The 15,844-nt window shown below is 48.3% G+C and overlaps 1 protein-coding gene across 2 annotated transcripts in view; it reads left to right on the top strand.

The window, feature by feature from the left end:
* The first annotated feature begins 2,924 nt into the window (after positions 1-2,924).
* ACSS2 (acyl-CoA synthetase short chain family member 2) overlaps positions 2,925-15,844 on the top strand; it is a 72,800-nt gene continuing 59,880 nt past the window's right edge. For both annotated transcript variants that reach the window (XM_074970345.1, XM_074970343.1), the window contains exons 1-2: positions 2,925-3,115; positions 5,651-5,846. In XM_074970345.1, the coding sequence (XP_074826446.1) occupies positions 2,992-3,115; positions 5,651-5,846 (320 nt within the window). In that variant the 5' untranslated portion in view covers positions 2,925-2,991. The remainder of the gene's footprint in view (positions 3,116-5,650; positions 5,847-15,844) is intronic.

Here is a 15,844-nt window from a genome sequence, read left to right as displayed (position 1 = left end):
ATTATGCCAGCTACTGTGCAAATGACAAACTAAATAGTCAAGACAGACAAACTGTGGGAGGGTAAACAAAGGCAGAGAGAGGTGAAGTGATTTGCCCTAGGTCAGTGTCAAAGCTGAGAACAGAACCAATGTCTTCTGACACCAAGTGCAGTGCCTGGACCACATTGCCTTTCACATAACAAACATTTGAAAAAACAATGTTGGCTCTCTCAAATACTGTGAGTTAAAGGAAATTCTATTTATAGCATGAACTGTTTAAAAGACAAAACCAAGGCAGCAGATGAAACATGAAATGAAAGGGGCCTATTCAGAACCTATATTATTCAAGCCTATCCTAGTGGATGGGTTCATGGCACTGGGAAGCTTTTATAGAGAAAGATAAAACTTAACAACCCATGGGCAGCAAACCATAGCCAGCCTCCCTGCTCCTTGTGGCTCCTAGGAGATGATACTTCCACAACCCCAGCCTTCTCCTCTCTCTGGAAGGTGTGGTGCAAGCCTCTCATGCGCTTGTGAATTTGATTCTGATCTCACACTCTGTGCACTAGTGTAAAGACATTGATTTCAGTGGCTATACATTGCTAGAGTGAGCCCAGAATCCAGTCAAGGGTATTCCAGGACCATCTGTGAGCCTGGTTACAAACCATGTCCCCAGGCCCACTGATGGGGGAAGGGGGCAAAGAGGGCAATTGTCCAGGGACCCAGGCGATTTAAAAGGGCCCAGAGGCCCCCAGACGCCCAGGTGGGCTGCAGGGCGCCTAGGTGCGCAAAACTGCTCTAGGCACTGCGCTTTAGAGGGATTTGTCACTTCTGCCCCAGCCCAACCCCCCAGGGACAGCCCTGGCGCCCGAAATTTCTGTCAGCGGGCCTGCGTCTCTCATCCTGCATCACACAAGAGCCATGAAGACCACATGGCTTACTCCTACCTTGTTAAAAGGCTCTCTGGGTATTTAAGGTGGCATACCAGCCTTTTGTATGCTCAAAGGTGTTTCAATCATCTTAATCATTATGGGAAAAATATTAAAAGTGTCAGGAAAATTCATCTCAAATCCCAATGAAGTCCCAGCTGGCTACAGTGCAGGCAAGAGTGATGTCACAAATTGCATTTGGAGGATCAGTCATTACACTTGAACTACTACATAGCAAAGAATACTCTTGGGAGCATTCTGCGCCAACACATTAAAAATTCTGTGCCAAAAAATTTAAAATTCTGCAAAATTCTGAAAATTCAATTTCTTTTTTTATTTATTTGTTACAGACATACCGGTCAGCAGATATGTCTGTAACAATACAGACACACACACAAATTCTCCCCAGGAGTAGAGAGTTAAAGAAGCCCCTATGATAACCCAGTTCCTGTTTCTCTGCCCCCATTTCTGTGGGGGAAAGAAAATTGTGCACGCACATTAATTTCTGCAAAATTATGCATTGAGCAGTGGCGCAGAATTCCCCCAGGAGTAAAAGAACCCGGTTCAGGTAACTGTCACGGAGAAACCAAAAGAATTTCCCTTCTATTATTATTTTTGTGTTTCAGGTGTATTACCTTGTTCTATGTTCACAATGCAATATAAGACACTTATATAATAGATTGAATGAAAGATTGACCACATTCATTTCCAGGTTTCCTTTAAGTCAGTCTTCAAATATGCTACACTCGTTGCAGGGCACTGATAACACAAGAGCACTTACATTTCACATTTTGAAGTCATGAAAGGGCATCAGCCTAATGGTTTCTAAATAATTAAGGACAACTCTATTACTCCTGTGCAGTAGCTTGGTTGGGGATGAGACCTTCAATTTTAGAAATTAAAGTCACCAGCTTTGTTTATGGGATTTTAGCCAAGAGGATTGTTGAAGGTAGGTGGTGTCAAGCCCACCCAGAGCCGGTGAGGGCGCTATTAACTAGGAGTATAATAATGCAATGAAAATGGACTTTACCCAAGTAAAAAAGAAAAGGAGTACTTGTGGCACCTTAGAGACTAACAAATTTATTTTTAGTCTCTAAGGTTCCACAAGGACTCCTTTTCTTTTTGCGAATACAGACTAACACGGCTGCTACTCTGAAACCTGTCACTTTACCCAAGTAGTTCTCTCTCCCTAGACAGGCCTCGGGATGCCGTGGAGGGAGCTGGGATCTAGAACACCTCCCCTCCCAGGCCATCTCCACAACTGACTTCCTGAGCCCCTGGCCATGTCACTTCAGTTCCCTGAGCCTCTGCTCCCTGCCCCTGCCATGGGGATCCTGAAGTTGGTCTGACTGGCAGAGCTTTGGGGCTCAGTTGTTACTGTCTGAGAGCGCTATGAGGATTGTGCAGCCAGCCCCCTGATCGATGTGGGGTGTCAATAGAGGAAGTGATGGCAGTGGGGTCCTGCTGGAGGTCACTGTCCTCAGCAGAGGTGGGGGGGGGGGGAGAGCACACGCACAGCTCCCCCTCCTGCTTTGCTCTGCTGTAAGCCCTGCTCCCCCACAGTGATGAGCTAAGTGCTCAAGGGCAATGTGGGGGGGTGAGTCCCGCTCAGGCACTGTTCCAGGGGGAGAAGCACAGATAACCCTGCGCAGTGACGGGGGCGCTGGGGGTACAGCAGACAGTAACACTAGGGGGACTGAGGGTTACCCTGCGTGGTGACATGGGGGGGTGGGGGTACGCCGGCCAATGACACAGGGGGGTGGGGTACCCTGGGCGGCGACACTGGGGGGCGGGTACCTGGGGCAGGGACATTGCGGGGCGGGGTACTCTGTGCAGCGCCCTGAAGAGATGAGTCCTGCGACAGCACTGCCCCGGGGGGAGAAAACTCCGGGGTGGGGGGGGCGGCAAAGCGCTCCCGGGCGGAGGCTTCCCGGCCCGGGCTCCCCTGGCGCGTTGGGCCAGGGGGGCGGCTCCGGGGGCGGGCCCTGCCGGCCAAGCCCGCCCGCCCGCCTCACACCCCGGGCGGCTCGGCGTGGTGCGGTGCGCTCCTCGCTCAGTGCCCTGCCCGCTGCCCGGCAGGAGGATGGCGCTGCCGGCCGAGCGCGACAGGCTGTTCCGGGCGCCGCCGAGCCTGGTGCTGGAGGCCCACGTGCCCAGCCTGGCCGCCTACCGGGAGCGCTACCGCCGCTCGGTGGAGGAGCCGCAGGGTGAGTGCCGGGGCGGGGCCAGGCCTGCCTGGGCACGGAGCCCCGGCCCCGCTGTGCCCGGCCGCTCCCCGGGCTGGGGCGGGACCCCGCTGCCCTGCCGGGAGCCCCGGAGCCCGACCCGTGGGGCCCGAGGCGGGGCAGGAGCCGGAGCCGCGGTTCCGGCTCCCCGCCCCCGGCCGCTGCCCGCCCCGGGCCTGTAGGCGCGGCGCAAAGCCCTGCGTGCGGCGGGGGTCCGCACCGAGACGAGGGCGGGTCGTTCCGCTGGACCCTGCCGCCCGGCGTGGGGCTGCCCCGGGTGCCCGTCGGGCTGTGCTGCCTGAACCAGAGCAGAGCCTCTGGCAGGCTTAACCAGCGCTTCCTCTGGAGCCAAAGCGGTGCGGGGCCCCTGCCGTGTTTGTACTTTAGTGACTGACAGAGGTGCTGGGGCGCGGCCCTGGCACAAACTAAGGCCTGGACTGAATGTGCTATTTATGCACCGTTGCCCCTCAGAGCAGGGCTTCCTGTGTCGGGGCCTTCCGCCCTGTGTTTACCTAGGGGAGCCCTGCTGTAAAGCCAGGCTGTGGTTTCTAAAACTGAAACCCGTTCTCTGTTCGTTACCTCAGATCCTCCTCCTCTGAGCTTCATACAGCTGGGCACTGCCAGCGTGGGGAGGAAGGGAACGGTACCGCCTCTGTAAGGCTCTTCGGCCACAGGTTTGGGCTTCGCGCAGGCGGCCGAGCTGCCTCTGTTAAAGGAGGAGGATCTGAGGTGCAGAGGCTCTTACTTCCCCGGCAGCAGGCACGTTGCTAGCAGTGCTGCTGGAAAAGGAACTTGGGTCTGCGGATGCAGTCCCATGCCTAAGCCACTGCCCTGTGGTGCTGCCCAAGGGCTGTCTTATGCAGCGTGAGGAAGCAAAGCTGCTTGAGAGTGATCTTTCTGTGACTGGCTGGAAAGGAGAATATGCCACAGTGCTGGTGACCTCTGCCACGGTCTACCCCCTGCCTTGCCTTTCTACCTCTCCCTAAAACGAGCCTTATCTTTGTGGGTGGGAAAAATATAATGATCGTAGTATTTCTGCAGTGCCCACTGTGCGCTAGATCTTTTTCAAACAGGAAGGCACAGTTCCTAGTCTAAGGAGTTCACCAGCTGGGCAGATTTATGGTGTGTGAGCAACTAATATCCATTTGTGTCCACAAATATATTTAAATGCCTAAGTCACCCAGGAGTGACAATGGCACCCCAGAGGGTCTCTCTCCTGGAGGGTTGGGAATGAGGAAAGGGTTGACATAAGCTCAGGAAGGATTTTCTGAATGTTAGACACAGTGTGGAGGAAAGAATGGACATTTGTGTTAGACACTGACAAACATGCAGTGAGGTGGAAAGTCCGGGGAGGACAGGGAATGAGTCATGGGTGGCTGTGTAGAGGGGGCAGAGTTATACAGGGCTCTGAAGGTGGTAACAAGCTTGAATTTGATATAGTGAAGGAGGAGGAGAGCCACTGGAGGGATTGAGAGATGGGGGCAGGGGATTATTATGGTGGACACTGAGCATGGGGGGAATTGTCTTAGTAGCAGTATTTTGTATGGTTTGGCAGTGGGGAGGGACAAATACTGCTTTTGAGGAGGTCCTTTAGGAGGCATTTGCTAGCAGAAGTAGGCTGGCTGTTATTCACCTCCCACTGTCTCTGCATGCCATCTATCCTATGCTTTGCTAGGCCACACCTCACAGATATCTCTCCGTTGTCCTTAGAGGTAATGCACTCGGTACATTTCCCAGGGCTGTCACTCTGTTTTGATACTCCCTTGTAATCAAATGCAAATTACTCTGTGCTTGCACAGTACAAGTAGGTGTAGAGTTTTTCATCAGAACTGTGCATGTTGTGTCAAACATTGCTCTTGGGTAAATGCCGGTGCTTCTAAACCTGTCAGTGAGTGTGGTGCCTTTGCTGTCCATATCTGCAATCATATTAACCAGTCCATATTATGGACATACAGTTAGTTTTCTAAAACCACAGGAAATGGTGATGTTCCCAGGAATTACTCTACATGACTCGAAGCATTTGAAGCTCAGAGTGGGCTAGTAGAAAAATCTGCTTCTTGAAAAAGGGGTGGGGTTTCGTTCTGGAAAGAGTGGGCATGCTACACAATCTGCATGGTGTGAGGACACAGCTGGAGACAGATCTCTTGAACATTAGAAGAAATTGCAAAGTTGAAATGTAACATTATCTCCAAATTTTGGAAGAAGGTAAAATGCTTTCATGTAGTTAAAGAATAGGTTGGTGGCAGCTGCACCACCATGTCTTGTAATCTCAGTAGAACCAGTTTTGCATAAAAGTGAGTATTAGAGGGGGACTTGATGAGGGTGATAAAGGCTGCTTTTAAAAGAAGCCTTAGCTCGTGCAAACTTTCATTGCATGAAGTGTAGCAGGTTTGCAGCCTCCACTGAATTTAACCCTATTTCTGTTTCCTAGGAAGGACCACTGAATTTTTTCTTCAGATGTTAAATGTGTCTTTATCCATTTTTGTCACTTAAGGTTTGACTGTGTTACTTTTGCAGAATTCTGGGATGACATTGCTAAGGAATTTTACTGGAGGAGCCAACACTCTGGACCCTTTCTGAAGTACAACTTCGATGTGACAAAAGGGAAAATCTTTATTGAATGGATGAAAGGGGCTACAACCAACATCTGCTACAACCTGTTGGATAGAAATGTCAATGAAAAGAAACTTGGGGACAAAATTGCTTTTTACTGGTAATGTTCTGCTTTTATTATAATATAGAAGTGTCTGCATGTAATCCTGGAGAAGTGATTCTCAACCTGTGGTCTGTGGACCTCTGGGGGTCTGCAGACTGTCTAAGGGGTCCGTGAAAGGTGACTATGAAAATAAAGTTTCAGATCCCAGAAAAGGCATTCCGTTTTTCTGATCAATCAGAAATATGTGAATGCCCCCACTTACAGGTCAAAACCCGGAAGTGTTGTCGTTACTGTAGAAGCCCACAGCTTAGCGCCCTTTCTCACGTTGCATCAAATGCCATGCCAAGCACGTGCAACATTTATAGTTTCATTCTGTTCAGTCAGTTTTCAGTCTAACACATCTATGGTAGGGGTCCGCAGACCACAGGTTGAATTTCCAAAGGGGTCTGCACCTCCATTCAAAATTTTTTAGGCGTCTGCAAATGAAAAAAGGTTGAAAACCATGGTCCTAGAGTAAAGCATATAACTGATACTGACCTCTGTTAAGGTACATGTTAAAACATAATGATCTGAGAGATAAATGATGGGGAGACTCTGCTCTTTCCATAGTTATGATTAGAGTTAGCTTCCCATTAGAAGCTGGCTGTGAAACCTTCTTTAACTTCTTCAAAGCTCCAGGGTATCTACATGCAAAAACATGAAGTGGCAAGATCCCCTGCAACACATTTTAACTTTCTTTGCTGGCTTGTCAGAATTCCAGAATGGCTTGGCCTAGAATTGAGCATGTATTCTAGGAAGCTTGCAGTCAGCGGATGCAGATTTTCTAAATAATGTAAAAGCTATGCTGAGAAGATGGTGCATTGCTAGAGTCCTTGTGGTCTAGATGAGTAAGTGCTGGGGTGGTAGGCAGGACCCCCCCACGTCTTAGTCCCACCTCAGTCACTGGCTGATAGCACCTACGTACCCTTATGAAGCAGGTAAATATCACTTTACAGATGAGGAAACTGAGGGTCAGATATAAACTTCTGCAAAGTCACAAAGCAAATCAGTGTCAGAACAAGGGTGAAACCCACCTACTAGCTCCAGTCTTGTGCCGTTTGGGCAAGGCTGCAGGCTCAAGGTGAAAAAATCTGAATTTCGTGTGGAAAGCAAAGTAATGCATGGATATGTCAGTGCTGTTGAGTCCATGTGCCTTTCATACATTCTTGTTGAAGCATTGCGTGTTTTGCTTTTAGCCCCAGGCAAAACATGTCATTGAGGAAAAGTCTGAAAATTTAGGCCAGTAACAGTTCTGAAAACATTCTGTAGAGTTATTTACACCTGGAATTCCCATCCTGAACCAAAAGAGCAATTGCTAGAAAACCTGGATATTTGGTGCTAAGGTGCCATGTTGAAGAATACTCACTATCAGTGACTCCCAAAATGTAATAGTAGTTAGGCTACCTTACTCATCTTGAAGGGGTCTCATGCTGCTGTATCACTTGAACCAGACTGCATCTGTTTACATTGTATGTTCCCATGACTCCTGGTTTCTTTAGGGTCACATGCAGTCCACTGAAAAACATGTACTTGGCTATAATATACAAAAGTGGGCATGGTCATTCCACACTGCCTTTCAAAGGGACACGTGCCTCCAAGTACAAAGATATCAGACATTCAGCTCCCCCACCAACAGATATGAACCTTTTAAGCATAGAATCCTCAATTGTGGGGCTTATGTGGTAAGAACCAATGGTAGTATGGAAGGAAGCTGTACAGTGTAGCGCTGTAGTGAGAATGGTACAACCCTCTAGACTGGATGCATTAATATGAGTATATTGGACCACGTCCACACTAGGGGTTCTTTGCCAGTGCAAGTATACTGATCCTAGTGTGGACATAGCTTATACTGGCCAAAGCTGTGCTTTTAATGGTATAGCTTATTTCATACAGACCCTGAGCAAAACAAGCTATACTGGTAAAAACACAGTTTTGTTGGTATAATTATGTCCTCACTAGGGGCTTCTGCTGGCATAGCTATGTCAATTGGGGAATCACACCTCTTCATACCGACTGATGCGGCAATCCTGGCAGAAGTCTGTAGTGTAGACATGGCCCCAGTAAAAAGGTACTTTAATACTGTCATAACTATTCCTGTATGGGGAGGAGACTGGTATAAGTCACCTTTATACCAATATAACTGTATCCACACAAAAGCTTTAACCAATGTAACTTCAGTAAAAAAAAAAAATCCCACCCCCTAAGAAATAGTTATACTGGTAAATTTTTATTAGTATAGACAGGCCTACATGCTGGTGAAAAATATTTATTCACATACATACTGAATAAATTCTGCAGCTTTTCTTAATTTAAGATGACTCTTTAAATTCGTTATGAAAACTATTGTAAACTCATTCAGGTGAAAAGAAAAGGAGTACTTGCGGCACCTTAGAGACTAACCAATTTATTTGAGCAGGTAAAAGTACATCTTACAGACTGTATGGCAGGTTGGCGAGCGGGCCAGGATTTCTATATGCGTGTGCATGCTTTGTTCATTCAGGCTGGGCATTCCAAGTTCATATAAACCTGCACGTAGAAGGTTCTGACAGGCCGTCAGCAGCCTACGATTTCAGCCTTCAGTAAGGGTAGAAAAAGTTGTTTTCCTGATGTTCTTTGGATTTGATTTGACAGGCTTTGTAAGAATGTCTGACACACTCGGAGAAATCCACAGTGGATGTCAAAGAGGTAAATATTGGTTCTGGACATCTTGTAGCACTGTTGTGGTGGTGATAAAATAAATTTTAATAGCACACAAGGGTCATAAATTAATATATTGTGGGAGAAATCTTCGGCTCGCCTATGAACATTCTAAAGCCGGCATGATTTCCTTGTTCTGAAGCTGGTGTTAGAATGTCTGTAGCTATACGATGTGCATGCCGTGGTTACTCCTGGGGGGATTCTGCACCAAAAAATAAAAAATTCTGCACACAATATTTTAAAATTCTGCATATTTTATTTGTCAAAATAACACAATATAATCACGCCGGTTTCAATTATTTTGGTAAATTATTTCAAAATACCTGTCAGCAAGTATGTCTGTAACAATACAGATAACAAAATAGATTCAATAAATGATTTTTGACAAATAGATTCCTCACTAAGTATATTCATACAGAACTCTCATTAATCATTCTTTTAAACTACAATGCAGAAATGTATTTCCTGCACCCCTTAGAAGCAGTATAAAGTCTTGGGGGAGTCAGTGGTAATTGAGGTGCTGAGGGAGAGGGAAGCTGGGAAGGAGCCTGGGGGTGAACTTGGAGGGTTGTTGGGTGTGGGTGGGAGAAGTATGGAACAGGGTTTTTTGGGGTGGGGGTGGGGGGTTGTTAGGGAATTGGGGACCTTCCCCCGTGCAGATGCTAGCTGACCCCTAGCCTCTCCCATTTAGTCGGGCATATCTGCTCCTGTTCCCATATGTCCCACCACCACCCCCTCCACTCCCATCCCAATGTGGCCCTGCAACCCCCCTCCCATTCAGCCCCCGCCCCAGAATTCCCCTCCACTAGCCATTCTGAACCCCAGTCTATGTGACCCCTGAGCAGCTCCATGTGTATTTCTGTCTGTCTGTCTGTCTTCCCGCCCCCCTGCACCCGCCCCCCATATCCTGTGCCTCCTCACCTGGCCCTGCGGGCAGGGTGCTGTGAGGAATGCAAACTCTCCTTCCTCTCCATGGCTGGCTGCCACGGTCGGTGAGCCAGTTGACCTCCGTTCTGGTGCCACAGCAGCACCTGGTGGGCGAAAGGTGTAACTATAGTGCCTCACTGGCAGCATGTATTTTGTGAGGAGAAAAAAAAATCTGCAGGGAAACGTGAATTCTGTGCATGCGCAGTGGTGCAGAATTCCCCCAAGAGTAAGTAGTATAAGGAACATAAGGCACATGTGGCTATGGACTTGAGGAAAATATGGCACAGTAGCTATGGAGTGGATCTTTAGGAAGTCTGTAACCAGGGGCTGTGAGTGTCAGAGGGTGAGCATTGTACATTGGGAACATGCACACAACTTAAAGTACTTATAGCGCCCCCAGAATTAATTATAACTATTCCCTCCACCCCCACATTAGTGAAAAGTACTCAGCCGTCTCTGCAATACAAATGTTGGAATTTAGATCCAAGTATTTTTGTGCTATGACATGCCAAAAAGACATTGAGAAACTCTTCTGAAAGTCAAGACAGCTCTTCTAGGGCAGGAGTTCCCAAAATGTGGTCCACAGCCCAAAGGTGGGCTGCAACACAGTCCCGCATGGTCCGCCATGGGCGGAGTTGGGCGGTATGGTGGGGCATTGCCCCCCAAACTATATACATTGGTGGAGTGGTGGCCGGTGACGGTCCCTGCCAAGGGCCAGAGGAGCCCAGCGCCCCTGGAAGGTGAAATGGAGGCAGAGGGTCAATAGAAGGGGCCGGCCCCGAGAAGTGGTGGCTCCCATGGCAGCTGAAGGAGGCAGGAGGGTTCGTGGCCAGCCCCGCTCCCTAGCTGCCACATCCAGCGATGTGTGGCTCTCAGCCCCACGGTCCCACCAGGGATCGAGGATTGGTGGTGGATGATTAGGACCATCAAGGTAACAGGCGGGCCCAACCCGAGTGCCTGTCTTTGCTTAGCACTGGCGGCCCCCAAGCCCTTCCCTCGTTCCCAGGCAGGGGGGTGCCTGTCAGGCGCGCCGGGTGGGTAACTGCGGTAGGGCTGCCAGGTGACCAGCTCAAGGCACTCAACAGGCTGCTGAGGTGGAGTGTGTTGGCGGGGACTGGCTGTGGCACCTGCCTGCACCCTTCACCCTCTCACTGGCCCCAGTCCCTGCTGAGGCAAGGGGCCATGCATGCCCCAGGGTGCCCCTCTCCCTGACGGATGCATGTTAATAGTGGGCTGCGGTGCCTATTGCAGCTGCACAGGTGGGCCTCAGGGGAAAAAGTTTGAGAACCCCGTTCTAGGGAATCCCTAGATCGGGAAATACCTTGACTAATTTCCCTCAAACTTGCCATCAATCTCCCCTCTTGGGAGGGCTTTTGTCAGGCTAATTTGGAGGCAGGTGGTTAAATTTTGGCAAAGTTAGGTGGGAGAGAATTCAAGATTATGACGGAATATAGGTCACCAATTATGGGAGAATGACTAGCTCCAGAACGTGGTGCAGATAAATATGCTATGTGGTTTTTGTCCTTTCCGGAGAGGAGCAATTGGCAATGATGGTGTGTAATGTAGGGTCTGGTAATAAACACCTGGGAAGGGAATGCCAAAAGTTAGATCTTGGGCCTGATTTCCCTCCCACACCTGACTGAGAGTGACATTGTGCTTTGGATGCAGTGGCATTACTCCCAGTTTACACCAGCGTGAGAGAGAGGAGAATCATGCCCCGTTTCGTTAGTCAGAGGTTGCTGGTGGGGTGATAGAGCTCTGTTAATTGTCACCAGACCTCCCAGAGGGATCGTATGCAATTGACTAATGTTGAAATTTGTAATAGAAGACTATTGTAAAGTGGCCAGAGCTGCTGGGGGTGGGAATTGAAAGCCAGAGCAGAGTTGCAGGCTTGGCGGTATGTCAGGGTCGTAACCGCTGGCAGCAGTGTAACTGTTGCCCATGTGGGGTTGCTTTTTCATCGCAAAGGTCAGCAGTTATCTCTCTGATCTCTTGCCTCTGCGTGCATGGTGCGTATCACTTTTATTTCCTTTAATAGGACTCTCTTTGTTGATAACAGAACTCCAGCAGGAATAGAGGCAGCGGCCATCTTGAGTAAATGCAAGATGTTTTCAGTTTCTTCTCCTTGCAGATCGTTTCTGGGCATCTCCTGCTGCCTGGGAACATTTGAAAATACTTTTATTTCCTGTCCCCTGCCACTTGTGATTCCTCTTTCTGTGATTGGTGTTGCTGCAACAGCCTAAAAAGCAACAGAAAACCAGGAAATGTGCCCCAGAAAACTCATCTGTCTGAAATAAAAGATCTTTGTCCTAAATGCAGCATTGCAATTAGTTACCTGGTGCTGAGGCTTCTTTGAGATCTCAGGGTTATGTCACTGCCTCAGTAGTTTGAGGTGTTAAAAATAAATAAATAAACCAGGCAGGAGGGTTAAAAGGCAAAACTTTGTTACCTAATACCACCCTGACCTCTAATTCCCAAGGTAGAGATGTGCCCTTCCAGGGATTGCCCACGTCTATTCCACTCTAGGGGGGTGCATACCCAGTGCACTATCTTGAGTACACTGGTGCACACATGCCCGGAGTGGATTAAATAATGCAACACATCTTGAAGAATAACAGTTACAGAGTAGGTAAGTAACTGGATTTTTTTTTTAAACCTTGATCTGTGTGTAGGAGAACCTGTAGCATGTAACTTGGCCTCTTGGAGAGAGACAGCCTGTCCATTGTACAGTTGCAGTGACAGCCATTTGGGATTTAGGGGCCTGGGGATGTATTCAGGGAGAAGTGGGATTGAAGCACTAGGGTTTGCTGCACATGAGGACCAAGGGGCACTGGCAGAGCAGTGAGGAGTGCCTAGGATTGGGGTAGCATTGGCATGCTGCTGGTCAGGTGGGACAGTGGCACAGCTCTGAGCGTTCTATGGCGCCTGCCGGCTCTGATCATTTTAAGAACGTCTTGGTCACTTGCTTTCTTGAGCACTAAATATGAATCATCATTTTTAAAAGGGGGAAGCAGAGACAGTAACAAATTCTGGCAGTTCTACTGCAGCTCTGTTAAAAAAAGAAAGAGGATATTACAATTAATGGGCTTGCCCAGTCTGAATCTGGGGTAAACATAAAATGCTGTGTTAAGAAGGAGCAAATATTAGGATGAATTGTAGAGGGGAAAGTATCTGGTAGAGTTGCTACTGCTTTAGCTGATAACCAGAGTGTTTGGGCATTTATTCCAAAATTCTTCAAATAAATCTCTCTGAAAGGAAGAAAGCTAAGTGGGTTTAGAAATGCAGTGCTGGAAAAACCAGACAGTGTTCCCTGACTGCTGCTAAGTGTTGTTAATAGGGACCAGGAGACTGGAGAGATTAGTTATTTAATACAGCCTGCCAATGTGGGACAGTAGATGACCTGGATGTGGACCTATACATGATGGGAGGATTTGGGGTTTTCTGCACATTATAAAGTTCTCCAGAATCTACGCTTGAATTTAAACCAAGCATTTTGCCCAGCTGAGGGCCACATTGGCAAATGTTCAAGAGCATAGATTGGAACGTATTGCTGCTATCAACTTTCAGAGTTGGCAGAGTGGCCCCTGGAAACTACAAGCACATTGCATGCTGGTGACCATCTCCATCTGAGCAGCCTCATGCACAGCTTTGGATGGAGCTCTGCGTGCAGTCTCCATAGCTACCCCTCCGTACTCGAGTGATGGCAGCTGTAGGTTGTGTTTTCACCATGCCTTATTCTTTGAAGTTTCTGACCTGTAAGGCTTCCAAATGCCTTCATACCATAAATGGCTAAGGAGCTTTTGCCTTTGCTTCTGGGCAACCTGCGACATCAGCACACACCTCACCCTTCAGTGCCATTTGTGTATTACCTTTGAACCCCAATTATGGTAGCAGTCTCTCTGGCGCTAGCCCAAGGCAAGCATTGGGCCAGTGTTGCTGTAACATTGAGGGTGGATTTTCAGAAGCACTCTGCATTGGCCCAGCTCTGCTTTCACTACAGGCTGTTGTAATGCTCCCATTGTCTTCAGTGGGGCAGAGTTAGGCCGTTGCTGGGCCCCTTTGAAAATCCCACTCTCAGTCTCACTTTTGGGCAGGTGATGACTGCAGGCTCCTCGACACTCACCCTTCAGTTTAATAACTCTCTGATTGATTTATCTTGTGACCAACTGCTTGGCCTCTCTAAACATGGCTGTCTTGGTGCAGGCTGGGAGGATGGGAGAGGGCGCAGCTGACCTGATGCTCTTTAAGAGAAATAATGCCACTTGGGAATTGGAGAGGGTAATGTTTGTTTACTTAGAGCTCTGTTGAAATAAATGGCGTCTCTTTCAGCCCACGTGTTTCACTGCCTATGATGTTCTAATAAGCTCAGCTGCTTTGGCCGGCTGGCCAGTACCGAACCATTGTGTATAGCGCTGCTGTTTCATGTACCATGCTGTTGGTAGCCCCCTACAATCCAGCCCTGTCAATCATTTCTGTGCTCTCCATCCTGCCAGAAACAACCAGCTAAAGCACGTACCCAGAGTGGCTGGAATAAAGCTGTAAACAGTAAAATACAGCAGATATAGTTGAATAACCCAGACATTTGCTGCCCTTAAAAATGAGGGTAAAAGTGTGTTGTAGCCTAGTTGTGCAATTTGAGAATTCCAGACTCCAGGGGATTGCTCTGAAACTCAGTGCAGCAGCAGTGCCGGCTTTTTCAGTGCACGAGTGACATTCCTTGACTCTTGCAAGAATAGTGCCCTGCTTCACAGAACTGTGGCGGGTGAACCCATTAGTGAGTGTGAGCTGCTGGATGCTTCATTGATGGGAGCCCCAGAAGCACCAAGACAGAGCTGGATATTAAAACATGAAGCAGAGAGAAGCCTTTATGTGGTGGATCAAACTTACCCATCATCTGGGTGGGGATGGTTTCTGCCAGTGACTCTTAATGACTGGCTGTCTTTTGAAGAGGCACAAAACAGGAAATAAGAAAAACCCTTCAAAATTTTCAGTCTATTGAGGGATCCTGGAAGAAAACCTGAAAAAATGACTAAATAGGCTCTGTCCAAGCAAACACCCAGACAGAGAAAACAGGGCGTGAGAGAGAATCTACTGAGAATGGGCGCAATCCTGAGGAGTCTCACAACATGTCTCCAGCCCCAAGTCTACTAGTGTGGGGTATCGAGATGGACATATTCATTGCCCAGTAGGCTTCCATAGCTCATCTGTCAAAAGGACAATTCCCGGGTGTTCTTACTGCAAAATGCTTCTGCACCATACTGAGGTGGAAGCCCTCAGTGCAGGAAACTTCCCAGAACTCAGAACTTTCTTGCCAGCCAGACTTTCCAGGTGCCCTAGTACATATTGCTAGCAAAGGAAGCCCACAAACTGCCTGACCCTAGGAGCAACCACAAATGTTTGTGGAGTGTCCTCGCGAGCATATAAACACTGACTTGAGTTAAAATCTAGTGTTGACAAACTCATGGGTGTGACTTGCCCAGTGAGCCTGTCCTTAAAGTAAGGGAGTAGTGGAAAATTTGTAGTGCGTAACTGAAGTCAGAAGCTGGACTGAGAGAGCTTTAGCCATGTTGGGACACTGCATTTCAGCTGATTTCACCCTTTGTCATTCAGCGGTGGTGTGTGTCTCGTTCTGCAGAGAGGACTGATTTTGTGTCATACCTGCATCACAGCTGGGGCTGGTCTGAGGCGCTCGCTCTGGGTGCTTCAGCTCCTGGATACTGAGTAAAGCTAAATTAGTCTCAGTTTGGAAATGCTGAACTTTTTGTTCTTCTGTTTAGCAAAGGCCATTGAGAGCCTGGTGAGCTTCTCTGAGTGTTGTCTCCTAGCTGGTTAGCTGAAAGGCTCTCAGCACTAGCAGTGGCAAGGTTGCACAAGGAGCTCTTCCCCAGGTTTGGCTCTGAGGCCCCACTGGTTAGTGTGCGTGTGCGTGTGTAAAATACAGTCGAATGGCTTCCCAGCTCTGTTTGGATGTGGTAAAGGTGGGGAACCTTCTCATTCGGTTTGGATATTTATTTAAAAAGCACAAAGGACCAGAGAAGAGACTGAAGGGAACTTGGTGTTTGTTCTCTTAGTGAAGTTATCCATGTAGATCCTCCATATTCAGCTGTTAGGTATTAGGGTGTGGGAGCTTATTTGATTGTAATTTAAAGCTAGTGTGTTTAAATGAGATTAGCTTTTGATAGGTGTGGCTGCAGCTGAGATGCGGCTAGGCAGAGTCTCTTGGCAGCAGGGCCATGCATGGGAAAGTGTTTCCCGATCCTGTTGGCTGGGTCTAAGGGGAATGGTGGCTAGGCCCAGAAAATACAGTTGCCAATGTCTGAAACTTGTTTCCAGGGCAGTTTTCCAAATCAGGTTGGGGTCTAGTGTTCATCAAACTCCCCCCCACCCTAGAG

This window comes from Natator depressus, chromosome 13 (assembly GCF_965152275.1).
Source record: "Natator depressus isolate rNatDep1 chromosome 13, rNatDep2.hap1, whole genome shotgun sequence".
In the NCBI taxonomy this organism is placed as follows: Eukaryota; Metazoa; Chordata; order Testudines; family Cheloniidae; genus Natator; species Natator depressus.
Note: the sequence above shows the minus strand (reverse complement) of the source record. Positions and strands in the feature narration are given on the sequence as shown.